The sequence below is a fragment of the Crocodylus siamensis genome, chromosome 15 (genome assembly GCF_052110815.1).
Source record: "Crocodylus siamensis isolate JL-2025a chromosome 15, ASM5211081v1, whole genome shotgun sequence".
In the NCBI taxonomy this organism is placed as follows: domain Eukaryota; kingdom Metazoa; phylum Chordata; order Crocodylia; family Crocodylidae; genus Crocodylus; species Crocodylus siamensis.
This window is the reverse complement of record NC_143409.1, coordinates 28069933-28086177: the sequence shown is the minus strand read 5'-3', so window position 1 is coordinate 28086177 and position 16245 is coordinate 28069933. Positions and strand designations below refer to the sequence as shown.

The 16245-nt window shown below is 46.8% G+C and overlaps 1 protein-coding gene across 1 annotated transcript in view; it reads left to right on the top strand.

Annotated features, from left to right (window-relative positions):
- The window catches only part of CSPG4 (chondroitin sulfate proteoglycan 4), a 75118-nt gene that overhangs the window by 27479 nt on the left and 31394 nt on the right, over nucleotides 1-16245 (top strand). Inside the window, exon 2 of the mRNA XM_090029917.1 lies at nucleotides 14213-14376. Coding sequence (XP_089886043.1) covers nucleotides 14213-14376 — 164 coding nt within the window. The remainder of the gene's footprint in view (nucleotides 1-14212; nucleotides 14377-16245) is intronic.

Genomic DNA, 16245 nt, shown 5'->3' with positions numbered 1-16245 from the left:
GAATCTCAAGCTATGGCAATTCGGAGGGAACAGAGTGGGTCTTCTCTCTTCCTTCCCAGAGGCTGCTTCAGGTGAACACAAGGCACCTTGTCCACAGCCAGCTCACTTGCCACCTTCCGCGCTTTGAAAGGGAGCTCCAGTCACAGGAAATAATGAGGCAGCCCTGCTTCCAGTCATATTGCACAAACACTGCCACACACAAGCCAGGAGCTGTTTGCAGAAACAAGGAACCTTAACTCCTGGCATATTTTTCCACCTTAAGAAAATTCTGTGGCTAGGGCAGGAAATAGCCAGGAACATATGGACCCTTTCAAGGAGGGAGAGAGAGAGTGTGTGTGTGGTTTTCTGGGAACAGGCTCTTCTAATGTTCTGTGTATAATTAAAGAGCTGTTTTAATGAATTCCATACCCCTCCCTGCAAACTCACACACAAACACACACCTCCCTTGCTTCTCCACACCTGCCCTCTGCTGTACACACACAGAGCCTCACAGATGCACCAAGATTTATTCAGTCATCTTCTCAGGGCTGTCCTCATTTTCAGGAATTAGGCTAAACTGCAGCTTTTTGAGGTAAGCAAATGAGTCAGCCTTAGCCCTAGTTGACTGATAGCAAACCGAGGCATAGAGCCGTTAATAAGTAACTTGACAAAGCCCAGAAAAGGTGTCAGTGTCAGGCACGGGATTAGAACTCAGTATTTCTGCCCATGTTCAAACATGCTCCTTCACATGTGTGCACTTCCTTTTCCAGGTGCCTAAATGCTTTGTCTGACACACAAACATGTTACAGCAACAGGCTACAAACAGGATCAGGTCCCCACTTTCCTAGGTGCTGTGCATACAAGCACTTTTTTCAAACTGCTTCTGCTGGCAAGAGCAACCAATTAAACCTTAGGACACTGGCATTTTCCAGACCTGACGCCAAGTTGATTTTTGGCCTATGACTATAGGCCAAAATATTCAAAAACAATGAATACAGCCCAATTCTCCAGGACCTTTCTACCATGAGAATAACAACTCTGATAGCCCCTTATGCCAAACTGAGCCCCACAAAAAAGAATTGATTAATTAGTTAATTAAATTAATCTTAAAAAAACTGAAATGAACCGTCTCAAAAAATCCCTCCCCCCAAGCAGTTTTTATCTGAAAAGAGAAGGAGACAGGGAGTCCATGAAGCTCACATTGCTATTGATTTTACATAGAAGGCACTCAGGGACTGTGGTGCTGGGCAGAACCATAAAACCCTGCGACAGACAGACAGATTTCACAGCAGTGGGCGCCCAGCACTTTCTAAAATGTGTGTTCCTTTAAGATGTCTCTGGTGGGGTGCCTGCAGATTGAGGCAGGAAACATAACTAGTCACTTCTGCAAATCTCGGTTGTAGATTATAGACCGCTTTGCTGTTCCATATCCAAAGTGTTCACATTTACACACTGTATTCATATGGTATCTAGTACTATCTCTCCATTCCTGGCCAGGAGGGATTCTCCATAGCCATATTTTAGTCTTGTGAGTGCACAGCTTTCTTGGGAAATACCTGCTTGAGCAGGTTTTCCTCAGGAAAATGAAGCTGTTAACAGTTCTCAGAGGCAGCTTCCTCCCCCTGGAGCAGGTGTCTGATGGGGAGGATGCTGACATCTCAATGCAGATGGGCAAAACTGACATGCAGAGCTGTGCTCAGAGGCAAGTTGCAGCAGCGGGTAAACATCACACTGGATCTGGCTCAAAACATGGCAGAGGCGCTCTGCCCAAAGCGCTGTCTCCTTCTATCCAATATGGCTGCCTCCTAGCAACCTCCTGGCAGTTGCCTGACATTAGCAACCGGCCCCCAGTGGGAACCAAAATGCCAACCTGTCACATGAATCATAATTTAAAAGGGTGAGGGCTTCTCCTCTCCACTCCTCTCCTCTTGATGGCAAAGGGAGAATGAAAATGTGGATGGGCTGTGCATCATGCCCAGTGCCTAAGGACCAGAAAATCCTTCCTTTTCAGAACCCTTTCAGCCTTATGCCATAAGCCCCTTCTTCATACAGCCTGGTCAATCCTACTCGGGACACCTCAGGGCCCAGCTAGGGAGACCAGTGCACTTGCTGTCTCTCACTCCCTACTTAGCCACAGAAGACTAGCACATTGCTTCCCCAAGTGGTCTGAGTCTTAGGCTGCCTACTAGGTATGCCTCTGCTTTGTAGCATCACGCTCACGCACACTGCCTGGTGCAGCACACACCTGCGCATCAGAGCCAGGCAAAAGGATTCAGAATTCACTTACTGCCTGAATTCTGTCACTTTTGTCTGCCTGTGATTTTTCTCAGATTCATTCCTTATCTGAAATTATTCATTGTATCGCTCCTGTGAAGGATCCTTGCTCTGTTGCTCCTTCACAAGCAGCTTGTTGCAAGTATCACATATCTAGAAGTTCAAGCAGGTGTGAGTGTCAATCACCTGGTCTGTGTCTGCACCCCTGGAATCTTTGAAGTCGGTTTCTAGTGTGAATAGGTTAGGACTTGGTATTTCAGAGTCACTCCTGCCATCAAACGGGTTTGCTAGAAAAGCTGCAGAAAGTAAACTCTAAAAGATGTGAACAGAGGCCAGGTAAATTCATTTCAAATGTGAGCAATATTACCAGAGGCTACAGTTCCCAGCCTATTGCATGCTGCCAACCCTAATACAGAAGAACAAGGCTTGGGGGCATAGTTTGGGAGTCCCAGAAAGAAGGTGTATGTGGATGTAATGTCCTGAAACTTGTTTGCAGTCTCCCCATCTCTAACACATGATTCAACGGCTAACCTACCTATGGACACTCTGAGTTATACCCCATTCCAAGATAACACCCAAAGCACACATGTGCCTGCTCTTCCAAACAGCATGCATGCATTGGCCTTCACAAAAAAGCAACCATGCACGTAGTGAAGCATGCAGACAGACATCTCATGTGTGCATATAAACACATTCCTATTCTCTCCCAGTCTCTGAAAATGACTTATGGCCAACCTGCAGCAGCACAGATGCCACAAGTGGCAAGGGCAGACTCTGCATGGCACGCAGCAGAACAGGGAGGGGACAGGCAGCACAGCAGCAGATAGGGGAGGGAGCAGAAAGCAGAACAGAGCAGTCAGGAGCACAGGGCAGGGAACAGAAGGGAGAGCATCAGGCAGGGTAGGGGAAAGAGATCGGAGTGGCACTCAGGCATGGTGCTGAGTTAAATTTGTGTCACTCTTGCTCCCATTGGCTGGAGGCATACCACCTTCAACCAAGCCAGAGAGAACTTCTGTGAAAACAACCCACCACCTTGTTCCCACCTCCCACACACCAAATGCTGAAAAAATACAGTGCAGTTGTATGTACCAGTACATAACTGGGCTGCAGTTGTATGCACTGGGACATAACTGGGCTGGTCTTAGGCTCAAGTGTGCAAGCCCAGTGCCATTCTAATAGCAGCTGCATGATAATCTCTTGGCAACCGGCACATGTCAAACAGGAGTGAATGGGCAAGGTATGTATTCATGGCAGCACTCCCCAGCACCATTAGAAGTAGTATAGACCTGCCCTTAGGGTCACTTGGAGCTTGTGGATTTTTTCAGTGCATGTGCGATCATTGTCCTGGTTCAAGAACATTAGACAAGTGATTTGATAAGTGTGAATAAATTAATAATTAGTAGGGAATCTATGCATTGATTGATACAGGTAATTAATGAATAATTAATATTGAATTAAGTGATTAAATTACTAATAGGTTAGTAATAAATGCACATCCACTCTCAGGCTATACACATACAAGCCCTTGTGCATGTACCTTCTCATATGCACACCCAACACACAAGCCCATGTCCATTTCTAAACACAGACACCTTCTGACTTTGTTTTAGACATTGATGCACAAAGACACACACCTAACCGTGCTCACTGGGCCATATTTTGCCTCAGTGGCGCAACGGACAGTCCCCTGATAGCTGCGTGAGACTGCACACAGTAAAGCAGAGCACATCCCATTCTTTTTTTTCCCCCATTACTACCTAGAGCTGTCTTCACCAGCTGTTTCCAGCCATGTGGTACAAGTGCTGTTTGGGTGGAAAGCCTGATGGTTTTGATTCAAACAGGTCTCACATGCTGGCTGTAAGGGATTGGATGTGAAACATGCACTATCTGACTACATACATCTGGGTAGGCGTGGGAAAAGATATTTCTCTCTAAATGTGCCAGCTCCCAGAATTGGGACCTTCAGGCACTGCGTGCGTATGGAATGAATCACGGACAGCACGACGCCAGTGAGGGTCAGCCAGGCCTGCGATTCACAAACATCCCCTCCCACAGGATCCCCACCACTTCATTGTGATCCATGTGTCACAATGAAGCACTGCCCTTCAAGGACCAGCCCCATGTCTGACAGAAAACATAGTCTCTGACGATCCACCCTGAACAGTAACACTTGCACCAGAACAGATCTGGGACCCAGAGCTCACCTTCTCAGAAGTTAGGAAAAGGGGAGGGGGAGAGAAGAGGATGAATGGGAAGCTACATAACCTGGAGAATGGAGACATGCTTCCACACATGCTCTGCAGTGTTGGGGCTAGTGTCTTTGTGCCCCATTGTCTTCTGCTGGATGAGATCAGAGCTGCACCCATGCTGCTTATAAACCTCCAGCTATCTAGTGGCTGAAAGCTTGCAGAGATGTACAGTATATACCCATTGCTCAGGGTGTGTGGAGCATCTGGAGTACAAAGCTGAGTGTACAACACGGCTGTACCCCCATGCTGCATGTGTGAGATAAAAGATTAGCCAGTGTCTGGGTTGTCAGTCTATAAATACTAACGACCTGTTCCACTCACAGAACTGAAGGAAATTCCTACTTGATCTAGGACTCATGCCTGGCCTAAAGACAACACTCTACCTTGGCCAAGGGATTAACCTCAGACTCTAGGCTAATTCCAGTCAGAGTCCACATGGTGGGATAGGTTAGTCACTGCAGATCCAGAGAGAGCAGATAGCTAGTGGAAGTGCTTCCTCGGCTCTAGCATAGACGTGTCCTTGGTGCCTTTGACCGCAGGGATATTGTGTTCTGGTTTTATCTGCCATGTGAACTCAAGATTTTCAAAATCATCCTTGTGACTTGTGCTGAAATGAAGAAGCAGGAGGTAGAAGGGAGAGTAAAATGGAGATCTAAAAAGCTCTTGGGAGGAAAAAAAAGCAGAAGAAAAAAAAAGAGAGTGAATGTGAGCCTCAGGAAGCAGAGAGAGCAGGAAGGGGAGTGAGACAAGGCTTTGATGAGAGGCAGCCAAAAGGAATCAGAGATAGACAAGTCATCACCATCAATAAGGAGCCTTGGGTTTTCCCCTTGGATGGCGGCTGTGGAGGCATCTGCAAGCAATTACAGCCTTGCTGGTGTCCCATGCTGACCTCCCCCATTTCCATCTCATACCAGGCAGCTCTACCCACCCCCTCTCCCCTTGACCCTTTGCTCCCAGCCACCTCCCATCCTCTCCCAGCTGTGCGCACAGGAAGAAGCTGTCTGCTCTGCACTCAGTGAATTCTGGCAGGCAACTCTCACAGTGAAGCCATTCCTCTGTACAGCAGGCCCCTCTCCAGAGCCAGTTAAAGCTGCATGGTCTCAGGGAGCTGGGCTTGGATGTGCCCATCTCCACTTTCCAGCTGCTCCAAGCTCTGCAACCCCAAAAGGATTCCCCCCAAATCTGCTGATGACTGAGCTATGGACATCACATCAGGGTATTGCACTGAAAATCTCTTGATACATGGCTGCCTGATCTGCTATGCAAAAGAGGGTACTGGCTTCATGGGTGGTGGCTTAGCAAACAATAAGCCCAGGAGCAGAGATTGTCCCCTGCCAGGAGTTCCCTTCTCCTCAGGGAGCCCCAGAATGGGAAATCCCTCCCAGCCAGTAACAGCATATGAATGAGCCTCTGCTTTCTACAGTGGGTTCAAGACCAGATGAGCTTACGCTCAGGCACTCGACACATTCCATACTGCTGAAGGGTTGCCTCCTCGGGCACTCTCTTTCAGCTAACTCCAAGTTAGGGAATTACTTGAGGCCTCCGATTCTTTAAGCATCTTACAGAATGAATCATCTCACTGGGGGTGGGCTAAGGAAAGAGTGACTTGTGATTTCTTGACCTATTATAGGCTGGTCTGAAGTCTCTGTTTCAGAGGTGCGGGGAGTTGTAATACACAAGGCAAAGAACAGCTGAGGCTGGAAAGCTAGAGAGGTCCTGTGGACAGGCTTGGCTTGGCAAAGATACCAGCTCTGTGAAGCACATTGCCTTGCAGGAGTGTTTGTTGGGACAGTAGCAGGGACAAACAGTGTTGCCTGCCAGGCCAAGGGTGGGAGAGCCCCTCAACAGCAAAAATAGCTATTCAGAAAATAGAGAGGCCAAAAATAATTTGTTTTTTAAGCAATGAAAGAGGAAGAAAGGAAGGAGGGATGAGTGGCAGCCAACGCTTTCCAGGCTCTTCATGAATTGTCCCATTGAGAGCTCTTATGCTGCATACATGTTCATCACCAGCTTCCTGTGGGTGCCCCGGGGTAGCGCCAGCGCACAGAGCGTCCTCTTGTTGCTCTTCACCCCAGGAGAATAACGATGTAGGGCAGGATACTACCGAGAGGCCAGTTAAGAAGAATCAGAACAGCAGCCTATAATCTACTGACTGCTGGCCGGGCACTCGGAAATTGTGACTGAGGCATCTTGCTGCTCTATGAACGCCTTTCTCTCCCTCAGTCTCTCATTCTGGCAAAGCAGAGGAGAGTCATTTCCTGAGAGACATTTGGAGTTGGGTGGGGGAGGTATTTTTAGCTCAGTGACTGAGCATCAAGGAGATACTACCACCAACAGTGGAGGACATGACTGTTGAGGCCCTCAGCCCAGAAGGTGGGGGCCCATTCACAGCCATCAGCAGGCAACAGTGAACACTGAGGTGAGTATGTGCTCCTGATGGGGGAGCAATCCTACTGCATTTGCCCCAGGGTAAGTGTTTGCTGTGGTACGTTGCATGCCTGTGGGGCTGATCCTAGAGGAGCAGAAGGGAAGGCAAGTCTGGAGCATCTGGGTCACAGGAGCATCAGTTAGCTTGGCAACCCCATGACAGAAGAGGAAAAGAGACAGGCAGGATGGCCGGGGATTAGAGCACTAGCTGGCCCTGGATTCAATTTACTTCTCTGCCACAAACCTCTATGGCCTGATTAAGCCTCTTGTGCCTCAGTTCCCCCTCAAAACACGGAAGATAATAGCCTCATAGTGGGTGGCGAGGATAAGTGCATTAAAGAAGATGAACCATGATGACAGGATCCATATGAGAACCTCAGATAGGGGGAAAGTGTAGCCAGCAAAATTTTCAGGGTCTTGATCATGTGTAACAGGCAGAAACTACCTGGGGACTGGGTTCAGTGTATTAGGAGGTCTCTTCCAGTCTGATGTCTAGTCTCCTTACATTTCCCCATGTGTGGATTACCAATTGATAAGTGTGACAGTATAATGGCTGCATTAGCCCTGGGCTCAAGGACACCCCAAAATTCAGACTGGGAAGGTTGATTGGTTTTGTGGCAGGACATTATTAGAGACTGCATCGCAGTGTCACAACCAGCTAATCCCTTAAATCAGAGACACTTATTACTAATTGGCTGCAGTAGTCCCTGAGGCCCCAGGCAGGGATTAAGATGTCATGCTGCCAGGTGCAGTGGAGCCATATAAGAAAAGACAGTGCCTGCTCCCAAGCCCTGAAGCTCTTATTTATAAAATGGAAAACAAGTTATTGTGCCAAGATCATTGTCCTTTCTGTCATATCAGGCTAATAAAGGCAGAGCTGATTACAGCAACCAAGTCCTCTTAGCTAGCATCTCCTAAACTAATTACACAAACTTTTATGAACCTCAGGAGCCCTGGCTGCTCCCAGCTTAGCATCTGTATTCCAGTGGCACTGGCCCCTTAAAGGCATATGAAAAGACCCTTCCCTACCCCACTGCAGTAAAAAATGTACACACAAACAGGACCATGAATCCTCAAATCTAGCAGTGGAGGACAGGACTCAAGCTTTGTGCCTGCTAGACATTACCTGCCTGCTAGATACTACCTGTGCCGCTATCCAGCACTTCTCAGGGACAGCCCAGGATTCAGGCTACCAGGGTTCAGTGCCTCAGGAGCAAGATGTTCTAGCAGAGCTGTGTGGGTGGCCAATATTGCACTAGGAAGGAGGTGCAGGTCAGGGCTAAGATAAGGACTGACAGAGCCCTGGACAGGAACAGTACAGCATGTTTCAGCTCAGGACTTGTAAAGCTGTAGAGGGTCTAGGATTGGAAGGGCATAGGGCACTGTAAATCAGGACTGAAGTGAAGGCCCTGGATTGTACAATGTGCATTGCCAGAGCTTCTAGAAAACCCAATGCTAGAAAAGCAATTGTGCAAGTCAGGCTTAGGATGCATCTGTTGACCCTGGCCTGGAGCAGCAGGACAAACTGCATGTTGAAAGATCAGTGTAACAGCAGAGGTTTTGCACGAAGCCTCAGGTTCTTGTACCATGCCTGGCTTCAGGCACTGCTAGGAGCCTGCAGTTTTATGCATGATACAAGAGAAATTCCCAAAAGAACAAATGACAGCTATACACCTAGGGTCTGATTTTGTTCCACCTATTAGAGACCTAAGTGGATTTAGACACCTAAGTACAGTCCCATTTCACCAAGCTTGAGTTGCTGTAAAACTGTTAATGTAAAAGGTGGGGAGTCCTCTTCCTCCACAAAGCATTTTTGAGACATAATCTGAAGACTAAATTGACAGTGAGTTACAGAAGTAGACGAGTTAATATTTTTTTCAGGGACTTGAGCAGGCTAGAATAAGACTGTATTGAGGTGCCCTAGAGAATCTGTTCCCTCACACCACCTGACTTTCAACCTTAAATGTACAAAGATGATGAGCCGGGCCCCTCAAGTCTCATGAGATTGCCTTAACTATCACAAAATCTGAAAAACATAGCCACAGTATCACATTTGCAACTTCTCTGCAAGCATGAGGACTAGAAGCATGGGTATAAGTGTCTGAAGAAAACTGAGATTCATATAATAACATGACTCCAAGAGCTGAGGGTTTAAGAAAAACATAAAATATAAGAGCAACAGCTACTTTTGTCTAAAAAACTCCCCTTAAACTCTAGACACTTCAAAAAGAAATCCAACTTTCAGCTGGAACATTTAGTACAAACAACTTGTGTCCACCTGTGTCTCCAAACCCCAGCATCCTCTTCACTTTGTTTTAAACTAGAAACATTAAAGTTAAAGGCCCTGCTCAAAACAGCCTCTGCAATGGAAGTCTGCTGTCTCCGGACATAATTCCCTCCCTGAGTTGGCTGGAGAAATGAGAAAGAGAGCAAAGCTGAAATAAAGCAGGGTTCCCAGGGAGACAAATAGCAGTAACTCACATTTATATAGTTAATTTCTCATGGAAGAATCCCAAAGCAGTTTGCAGCTTGTATAAGGGTTGCTCATCCACCAGTGAAATGCAGATCTCCATAGTCAGCTATCTTGTATCAGCACTTTATACATAAGTTTTGGAAGGAAAATAGGACAACTTCTCTGGCAACATCAGGGGTAATTGAGGTGGGACAAAATGTACATGCTGCAGGAATTGCTGGATGAGGTCCTGTCAACTTTGTTATGCAGAAGGTCAGGCTAGAGGATTATAGTCTCTTCTGGTCTTGGAACCTATAACTCTGATTAATCATATCAAGAACCAGGAGTTGAACACCGTACCCTATTTATTATTATTTGTACTGCAGTTGGAACCACGGGCCTCGACCTAAACTAGGGCCCTAAGATGCTAGGGGCTGTACAAACACATATGGAGAGGCCACCTCTGCAGCAAAGAACTGCATAGAAAAGACCTACATAGAAAAGACAGGCGCAAGGTGGAAAGTGAAGGTTCTTCTCACACAGCATACACCTGTGCAACACTATGCAGCACCTTGTGGAGTTTCCCAAGCTAGGTCCAAAGTACTCAGGGGAAGTCATGTTAGAAAGACACAGATCAATTATTGTATTAAACAAAAAAGCTATTGGAGTGATGGATCAGTTCAGAGGAGGACAGTGACCTTCAATGTCCGAGTGGATAAAATCAAAACTTTTGTGATTCATCCTTGTGCTTAGCCAAAAAGGACTAGGATTCCAACCTGACACACACCAAGTACATGTATAACAACCAGGAAATGAGCAGGCTCATAATATGTGCTGGTGGCTGTGCCCAGAGTTAAACAGGAGGGACAGTTTGGAAGGGAGGACCAGCACTAACATGCAGATCTCACTGCCCTGCCAGAATTCTTGCCCATATGTAAATCTCAAAGAGAAATCTGTGGGCCATACTCCTTTGGCAGATGAATGCAAGCACTGGTCACAGAGCTAAATAATATCAGGGGGGCCACTGGGATGTTCCTAAGGGCTGGAATTCAGAACACCCCTTGGAAGATCAGAAGGTGATCTCCTATATAGGGTAAAGTAAGATGTAGAAATAGAGCTGTACTCTTCTCAGGGCTTCTCAGAAGAGCAAGGTTCAGAGAAAAATCAAGAAGGCCAGAGTCTGAATCAGAAAGAAAATGTGAAAAGACAGAGAGACAGGAGTCCTGCCTTTACCTGCATCAAGGCTGTAACCTGTAACCTTGCCAACAAGGGGGTGATTTCAAATCATCCTTGCAGATGCAGTTCCAGCGCTGCCTAATCACTGTATTTGTGGTCCATTTGCTATACAACCTGTATTAGCAAATTGTACCTGCAGGGGATAAGCCTGACTAATTCCCTGTCAGTTCTAGAAGCCATCAGTTGCAGCCAGAGATAATTGGCCTCAACCTCAACACAAGAAGTCAAGCAAGAAAGCTTCCAAAGTTCTTAAGAGAAGCAAACGTGTTGTGTAAAATGCAGTTGCCTGGATGTAACAGTGGAATCCCTACAATCAAATGTCTGAAGGTAGCTAATACACTTAGGAGCTATATAAAGTAAAATAAACTTCAAGTTGTGAAATAGGTTCTCTCCTCATTTACACTTGTGTAAATCAAGGGGTGACTCCACTGAGAACATTTGACTCTGGACAGAGATAATGGTCACAACCAGTGTCCAGGCAATTTCACCCATACAGGCAGAACCTGCGGCTGTCCTAGTGGCTCCTTTATGATCTCATCTTATAGCTGTAGCATGAGGTGGAGGAGAAGATAGGCATATCTCAGCACCTCTGAAAGCCAGACCACTTTAAATTAGTGCCTAATTAGGTACTTAACTCTAGATAGTTTAGGTTTGAAAATATTGGCTTTATAAGCCAAGGGCTCAAAGGATATGCCTTGAAGGCATACCATATTGCAGCATTTTGATTATGAAGCGTTGCTAGGACTGGAGAGAGTTGAATCTCTGCTTTGTACATGAAAGATGGATAAGGGGCCTGTGGTGGGGTTCATGACAGATGGGTAGTGTTGTGGGATGGTAGGTGATTTGAGTATAACAGGATGTCTCACCAGTGTTTTTTAAGTTGGGCAGAGGTATATGATAACTTTTGAAATACAGTGCTTTATTTTACACATGTACATTTAATTTAGGAGACTTTCTGGATTGTGACTGCATCTTCAGATCTACCTGCCTACCCCTAACTGTTCCCTTCCTTACATTTAAGCCAAGGGTCGGCGATGTTTTTGGGCAGAGTGCCAAAAAAAACCCAGTAACCTTGACTGGGCAGTGACAGGGACCTACCCAGAGCCCAGGCTGGCTGTGGAATGCCAAGCAAAATGACTTAACGAGCCATGCTCTGGCACACATCAGGGGTTGCTGACTCCTATTTTAAGCCGTTATGGCAGCATTTTCCCAGATTCTTCCTCTGTTGATCTCCTTCTGGGTTCATGACTGAACCTCCACTGCAAGTTCCACTTCCACAGCTGATTTTCTGTGAGCTTTGTCAAGTGTCTATTGTTGAGTGCCATGATCCCACTTGAGATTGTGAGCTCCAGATTTAGGAACATCTGGCTTAGGGATTTTAACTGTTGTTTTCCTTAATGCACATACATACCAGGTAATGTGTTAATTTGTTTTATGTGTTCTATATAATATACGCTGTGTGCAATGTGTGCATGCATGTGTATGTACATGCACATATAAAACCACTTAAAAATGTAAAATTAAAGTAGGTAAAATGAGGAAATGCCAGCATTATAGTTACTCATGAAACTTTATTTTTTCCCTTTTGTATATATGCATTATGATATAAGCATTATGATATATGATGCATTATGTGATCATATACATTTCTGAGGACTTCAACTTCTAGTATTTACTAGCTTCTGAATGTTTCACGTTTTGCAGTGTAGTTTTATGTGTTTTACACACACACGTATGCAAGAATAATTTCTCCAGAACCAGGGCCAGATTAACCCTTTAGGGGCTCCTAGGCAAACAAATGAGTGGCTCCCTACTTAATACTGTATATGTATATTACTTTTTTCACTCAGTAATTATAATATGTAAAATAAGCTGGGCCCCTTCCTTCCTTAGGCCCCTAGGCATATGCCTAGTTTGCCTATGTGTTAATCCAGCCCTGCCCTGGACTGAAAAGCAGCCACCTTTGAGCTGAAGTTCAACAATGCACAGCAACAGTAGCTTAAAGAGAAAGCCAGGAAGATTACAGTATCCATCTGAATCTGCATATTGTAGATTTACCCTGTGCTTAAATGAACTGCAGTTCTGTTGTTTGTTCAAGCCACTCATAATAATGACACCAGACACAAATATTGGAAGAGTACTGCCAAACTGGCAGGAGCAGAATATATTGCGAACCTGAAGTAAAACTGTACATGCATTAGCATTAGCAGATTCAACAAAAAATAACTTTGGATTCACAAATGCAGATTCAACATATTCCCATCTCTGACAAGTTCAGTGTGTCAAGATCTGCCACTGGAATAAAACATTACAATTGTAGTAACTTAAACTGAGTTATAGTAAGATACCAGGTAATGATCTGGTCTGATATGTAGTATGGTCGCTGTCAGAAGACTCTACCCTTCCTTGCAGTGGGATAGATATGATGGCCTAATGGTTTTTTTCTATCTCTGATGATTATTCCTCTAAACTGAAATGTGGCCAGACCACTGGAGCTAACAAACCTCCTCTTGTGCAATGATGACAGGGAAAAATTGTCTCCAGACCATTCACACACTCTCTGGGCTCTGAAAAGCACAACTTTCTTCATTTTTATGACATCTCTGTGAAGCCTCGCCATAAAGGGACACATGGGAACTGGAAAGGATTAGTTTGGAGGGTTTTCCTTGTCTTTTCATGAGCTGCAGATGCCAAATGATGCTTTCTTTGCTGAGCTAAGAGTCGAAATTTGCTACTTGCAATGCATTTCTGTGGTGGGAAATGTGCTGAAATCCAAGCCCAACAGCTCCTTGAGGAGCACTAACAACTGACCCCTGAAAAACAGGCTCTTTGAATGACACCCACCTGGGTATTTGCTAGATATAGGGCTCACTGAAAGCAGAGACAGAGATTGTATTATGCTGGTCAGGAAGGCTGGGGAACAGACCGCCAACCTGCTGACCTGCTACCCCACCTAGCGCCCATGAGGGGTCTGTGCAGCTTCCTGGCCTCGCATTTGCTTTTCATTAGCTTTTTTAACACCACCAGGAGATGAAATAACAAAGGAGCTGCAGAGGTTACAGGATTTCAGTTCTGGGATGACAGAAATATTACAGGGAGCTTCAATCCCTTAGTAATTTGATCCCACGTAAATGGACCCTGGAGGTTAAAAACAACACAGCCCTTTAAAAACATAACACAAATTACCAAGACAGTGGAGTTCCTGCAGATAGTGGTTCCTCTGCCCTGCCCTGCACAGAAACTGGCTTCAGTCCCACAGACCCCTTCTCCCTGTCTGGCCAGAGCTGGTTTTGCAGCCTCTCACCATCAATACTGTTTATTTCTACCTGTGGGTCCTATAGGTTAGATCAGGGCTGCAGTTCACATGGCCCTGCTCAGTCTGTGTGTTTGGGGCTAGTTCCTGCCCTCAGAGACGTTACACTCCAAACAGCCAAGGCAGACGAGAGGTGGGAGGGGAAGTGCACCCGAGCAGTGCACTCAGCAGGTCAGTGGCAGGACTGGGAATAGAGTCCCCGTTTCCTGAATGCCAATCCAGGGGAAGACTCTTCATTCCTTTGCAGGCACCCAAGCCCATAACCTTATCTCTTTCCCACAGCTTCTTTCTTTGGAGACAGCTTTGTGGAGGTGCCCCCAGTGGATGCACACAGCGCAGTTCATCTCCGCCTCCAGTTCTACACACGCCAGCACAATGGTCTCCTCTTCCTGGCTGCTGGACAGGCTGACTACCTCCTGGTGGAACTGCGATCTGGCATCCTGCAGGTCAGCAAGGCTCTTTTCTTTCTGCAGCAGGGGTACCAAGCCTCCTGGCCACATTTGGCCTTAGACAAGGCAGGCTTTGTCCCACTGAGGTCACAAGGGGCACTTGCTTACTCCCAGGCTGGGTTTGATGCTCAGCATGAAGCCCCGTGAGGAACCTGTGAGCAGACTGCTCTGGGCCTGACAGTGTGATGTGGGTAGTGACTGCCACCAAGCTGCACATTTTTAGGGCTATGGTGTCTGTCATAGAATCCCCTCCTCCTCCCCCACCCCCACCCCTAGTTCTAGGGCCCTAAATGGAGGATGTCGATACAGGTACCTGACTCCCCTGACAGTCAGACCACCTCTGGAAGGTTGAGTATTCTAAGGTAAAGGACAGCTAATAGGACAGACAGGGGTTCAGAAGGAAGCCATGGAAACCACCAGCTCATGGCCAAGTTCAGCTTTGACTAGGCAAACCTCAGAAAGGTTGGTGAGCCATGGCTTGTAGCACACATGTAACTGCTGTGTTGACAGCTTAGGGCACCATCTCTGTATAACCCCCACAGGTGTTTTTTTATTGGCCTTCTGCACTTACCCTGGCTCCACATCAGGAGATCTACCACAGACCAAAGCATGGCAGAGACCATGCCAACAGGCTCCCTTTTACCTTAAACCCTTAAGGCTCCAGGATCGACTATTTTACCCACTTATGACACTCTTTAATCCTACTGACCCATGTACAACCAGTGTTGTACCCATACCCTGCCTTCTAGATGCCAGGTGGGCCCAAGGGTCGGGGAGTCCAGACTGTGGAATAAGCTCCCTCCAAAGGTGGTACAATCACCTACCCTGGAAATCTTCAAGAGGAGACTGGACAGTCACTTTGCTGGGGTCACCCAACCCCCAGTTTTCTTTCTTGCTGGGTGCAGGGGACTGGACCCAATGATCTTCCGAGGTCCCTTCTGGCCTTACAGTCTATGAATCTATGATGGCTGATGCCTTGTCTATGGTCAATGAGTGACAGAGCAGAGGAGGAGAATCCAGAAAAGTGAAGGGCTGTCACTCATCAGCCTCCCCTTCCACAGAAACCTCTCCCTGACCGCAGGAGGAACCAGGCTCAGATGGACCATCTGAGTGAGCTGGAACATAGGGTTGTGCTATCAGTGTCTGCCACAGAGGAATAGCACCAGGAGAGTCCTCTACACATATACTGTTCCCCGACATTTCTCAAGTCCCAAGAAAGCCACCCAGGCAGTCTCACAGACCACATGGCTAGAGTGTCTGGCAGGCAGCTCTGTGGGGCGGATGATTCTAGGTTTCTCTAATGCAGGCCATCTGTCAGAAGGGAGCCCACTCAACTGGCCTTTCAGGTCCTGTCATCCAACCCTCTATTACCCAGGCTCCAAGGCTGCTCTTTGTGGCGAGACTGTTCCGGCTGAGAAGACAAAGCCTGCTATCTCCCTTGCAGCAGGGGGGAGAGCAATGGTTAAGGAGCTGGAAGAGGCCAGGTCCTCAGACATGAGGACAGCAGACAGGAAGGGAGGAAGGCAGGAGCCCAAAGTGAAGATTTATCACATGGCTGAGTTCCTCTTTGGTGGGAGAGAGAGGAAGAGGAGAAGGAGGCGCCTCACTCCCACTGTGCACAGAGGTTCTTGCCCACCCTCTCCAGTGATCTCCTCCTAGGCCCAGCAATGGGATGGGAGACCACAGGAAAGACCTCCAAGAAATGGGCACAAAACCTACCGAGGGCTTAGGAAGGGTTTCTAGATGAGCAGATAAGTATTTTTGGATAGAAAGAGACAGAGAGCCTTGGGTCACAGACCATGGAACTATCACAGGGGAGGAATGATGGCTTCTTATACCCCTTTCCACAACCAACATACATGCCCT